This window comes from Pterocles gutturalis, unplaced genomic scaffold (genome assembly GCF_000699245.1).
Source record: "Pterocles gutturalis isolate BGI_N339 unplaced genomic scaffold, ASM69924v1 scaffold44816, whole genome shotgun sequence".
Lineage (NCBI taxonomy): Eukaryota > Metazoa > Chordata > Aves > Pterocliformes > Pteroclidae > Pterocles > Pterocles gutturalis.
The window spans coordinates 10,856-14,436 of NW_010102083.1; the positions used below are offsets into that span (position 1 = coordinate 10,856).

At 54.1% G+C, this 3,581-nt stretch overlaps 1 protein-coding gene across 1 annotated transcript in view; it reads right to left on the reverse strand.

The window, feature by feature from the left end:
- MGST3 (microsomal glutathione S-transferase 3) overlaps nucleotides 1–1,749 on the reverse strand; it is a 3,678-nt gene extending 1,929 nt beyond the window's left edge. Inside the window, exons 1-2 of the mRNA XM_010085245.1 lie at nucleotides 1,633–1,749; nucleotides 447–520 (exon numbers count right to left, since the gene is read on the reverse strand). Of these exons, the coding sequence (XP_010083547.1) occupies nucleotides 447–520; nucleotides 1,633–1,749 (191 nt within the window). The remainder of the gene's footprint in view (nucleotides 1–446; nucleotides 521–1,632) is intronic.
- Nucleotides 1,750–3,581: the final 1,832 nt, after the last annotated feature.

Genomic DNA, 3,581 nt, shown 5'->3' on the forward strand with positions numbered 1-3,581 from the left:
ACTCTTTCCATTTAGTGCCTTAAGTTGCTGCTAAATACTGCTTACCACCACCTCATCCAGGAGGAGTTGTTCCTCCCAGCACCTCTCTGATGTGCTGCTGCAGCCTGGCTGACATTAGCCTCTCCCCAGGGAGATCTGGGCAGCACAACAGATCAGCAGCCCCGACACAGGCTCCTCTGGAAACTAAGATATCTAGTGACTTAAGATCCAGCCGTGGAGGCAAGGAGCTGGGAACTGGGGAAGAGGAGGCTACTTCACAGCCCTGTCTCATGGTTGAAAGCAGGGTAAGGAGATGGCACAGCTTTACTACTCAGCATTACCTGGCCGTGTGTTTTCCTCAAATGTTGAGCCTGAACCTAAGCACTTGCAGCAGGAAGTCACTCGTTGTAGGCCCTGTTCCACAGCCCTGTGTATTTTCAAAGTCTGCATTAATATACGTCACTCACGTGTTCTGGTGTGCGCGCTGGATGCAGTTGAATATACGCCCATGTTCAGGATCGGTGCTGTACATGGTTGGATACTGCCAAAAAAAACCCCCCAAAACCAGCAAAATATGAGCAAGTGCAGCCTGGGCTTGGGAGCCTGGTGTTCTCCCTGCAACACCTCTCCCCAGGGAGCCCAGAGCTGCATGGGCGCTTTTAAGACTGACTTGCATGGGCAAGTTAGAGCCTGTTTCCTGCCCCATGGCCCAAAGCTGCTGTTAAAATTGCTGAACTCCCTCAGCACCCTGACGGTACCCTGGAGCTTACCCTGCTTCCAACAGCAGACAGTCAGGTCCTGGGTGACCTCCCTGTTTAAATCCCATCCCACTGGAAGGCAGAGCTGGCACTGGGTATCATCTAGGAACAGGCTGGGAGGACGCTGCCTTCCTCACCACAGCAGAGCTGAGCAGCAGGAGCTGCTGCTTGGCTGCAGAAGCTTCCCCAAGCCTCAAATCATTCTCTGTGCACCTTACATGCTGGGCGTGTTTGGTGTAATCCTGACTTCATGCAGTAGGAGTGGGTCACCCCAGCAGGCACCCAGGGCCTGCAGCACATGCCCGGGGCTGTTCTTGCACACACCCCTTCCTGCCACTTCTCCAGTGACCTGGAGGAAGAGCAAAGGAGTGTTTGCACTTAGAGCCTGGTGGCACAGCAGCCTCCGCATGCCATCGCCCTGACTCATGGACAGGACCAGCCGCCCCCACCCAGCCCACAGCCCTGCCCAGCTTGTGGGCTCCTTGATAGATGCTGAGGGAAAGTCACGTTGAAAGATTTCTTGTGATAAGGCTCACGTGCTCCCTTTGAGCTTGAGAAACCTTCCTGTCACTTTTGTTCCACCACCCTTTGTCCCTAAGGCTGCAGTGGCCTTCTTTACAGGGGAAAAAGGGCTGTAACAGCGTTTCCAAGATCAAAGCCTTGAGCTTTCAGCTGTCTCAGCTCGGTGCTAAATGCCTCATGTGCCAAACCCCAAGCTCTGTCGTGCCATCTGCTCCAGTCTGGACAGACAGAATGGCAGCTCCATCCCTTCTGCATCCATTTGGTGGGGCAGGAAACACTAGCAAGTCACTCCAGAATAATTAAGGTGTTACCTAGCTTGTCTGCAACATCCCCTGCAGACCAGCTCCGACCTTCCCTCAGCCCGAGCACTCACCTCCACGTTGTACTTCTTGCGGGCCTTGGCCACTTTCACGGCGAGGTGCATGACCAGGACGAAGCTGGCAGCCCCCGTCAGGATGACATAGCCATACTCCTTGGAGAGAACAGCCATCTTGGTCCTGTCACAGAAAGAGAGCCTGTTACTATTTCGGGGTGTGACCGGATAAGCGGCAGTTCACTATGTGCAGATATGAGTGGGTGGCAGAGTTGCTGAGCATGGACCCAACGCCTCCCAGCACGGGGAGCAGCTGAAGGAAGGGAGAAATGGTGAGCTGGGGAATTTTCACCTCTTGGTGCCTTGCTGGGTATTGAGCAGCACAAACCAAGGGTGCTCTGCCCAGTTCCTGTTATGATGCAAACCTTAAAATCACTGAAGTTTTGGTGGGAGGGGGTGGCCGAAGGACCCTCAGCGGTATGTCGCAGCACCTCACTGACATGGTGCTGTGCCCGCAGGGATGCTCTGGAGTGATGAACAGAAACCAATTGTTCACAACCACCTCCAACACCAGAGCTGGGGACCACCAGTGAAGTCAAGAAACAGATTCACTGCAAATCATAAGAGGTGTGTTTTCATGCAGGTCTTTTTTTTTTTTTTTAATGGTTCTGTGCTTCCCCACGCAGGCCTGAGACAGAAGCACAGCGCAGAAGGTGCATCCAGCAGCCTGCTGCCCCACAGCAAGGCTGTGCTGCATGTCACATGCTTCTCCCTCTTTCCTGCTCCCCATCTGCCAGACCTGCCATCAGCTCATGCTGCTGGGAGGCAGCTGACACTGAGCACTCTGGCACCCTCCCCGACTGCAACTGAGCACAAGGGCCCTTCCCCACAATCATCTACTCCGGCATGAAGCCGATTCCCTCCCCAAACCAAAGCCCAGCTGATGCCTTGCTCCATCTGGTGCCTCCAGGATGCAGCAAGGTTTTGGTGTCTCCTGCACCATCCCACCATCCCAATCTGTCAGCGCAGAGGGAAAATGGGCCACGTCGTGGAACCGGTACAAACAGCCTCCCTATTGCAGCAGTGCCAGCACCCCTCATGAGGGATCTTCAGTGACTAGAGGGTTTTATTTCTTATCTGCAAAGGGATTATTATCGATGGAGCAAGGTGAAGACAACGGCTGGCTTTGTCCACATGAAGTCTGGTAAACAATTATCTGTAAGAACATTGAAAACCTAAAGTAATGAAGAAAAGTCGGCTGCGCCCATGTGTAGGAGAGGTTAGCATCTGACAGATGACACACTTCAAATATAGCATCTTCACACTAGAGTAGGTTGATGGTCACATTTCTGCCTTCAGATTACAAGGCGAGGGGAGAACCCCTGCCTGCCAGCAAGGACCAGGCATTTTATCTTTACAGTGTCAAGTTACAATCTGGGGTTTTATCTTGGCAAAGAGCAAGGCATTAAGTCAGGTATATTATAAAGCTTCTACTCTTAGGCTAGTGCTATAAAACTCTACTGCGAGCCTTTGCTCTACTAATCTGGAGCCCTTTATAAGCACTTGAAAGTCCAGAGGACTTCCAGCCTCTCTCCCCTGGCACGCCTTCCGGCTGTTTCCGGATTCTGGTGCCTTGTGCGTTTTGGCAACCTCTGTCCGCTGCTGCAAGGACGCTGCTGCCAGGCGCTGCTGCGGTGCACGAGGCTCCATCCCTGTCTCCCGTGCAGCAGTTTCAGGCCAGAGCCACACAAGAGATTCCGGAACATGACACAGCACAGGCTGGAGCTGGAGCAGAGAGCTCCCCGGGGGGGCTTTTCCTCCAGAACAGGGGTTCCGATCGAGCGTACCCCAACACCAGCAAAGCTCAGCAAAGCCGGCTGAGCCTCCCCGTGCAGACCCACCCCTGGGTTCTGACCCCCCCCACCAGATACACTCAGACTTTCTCTCCAGCCAGGAGAACCTTTTGTCCCCTCTGTCCCCAGGCCAGCGGCCCCAGCGGCACAGCCCCC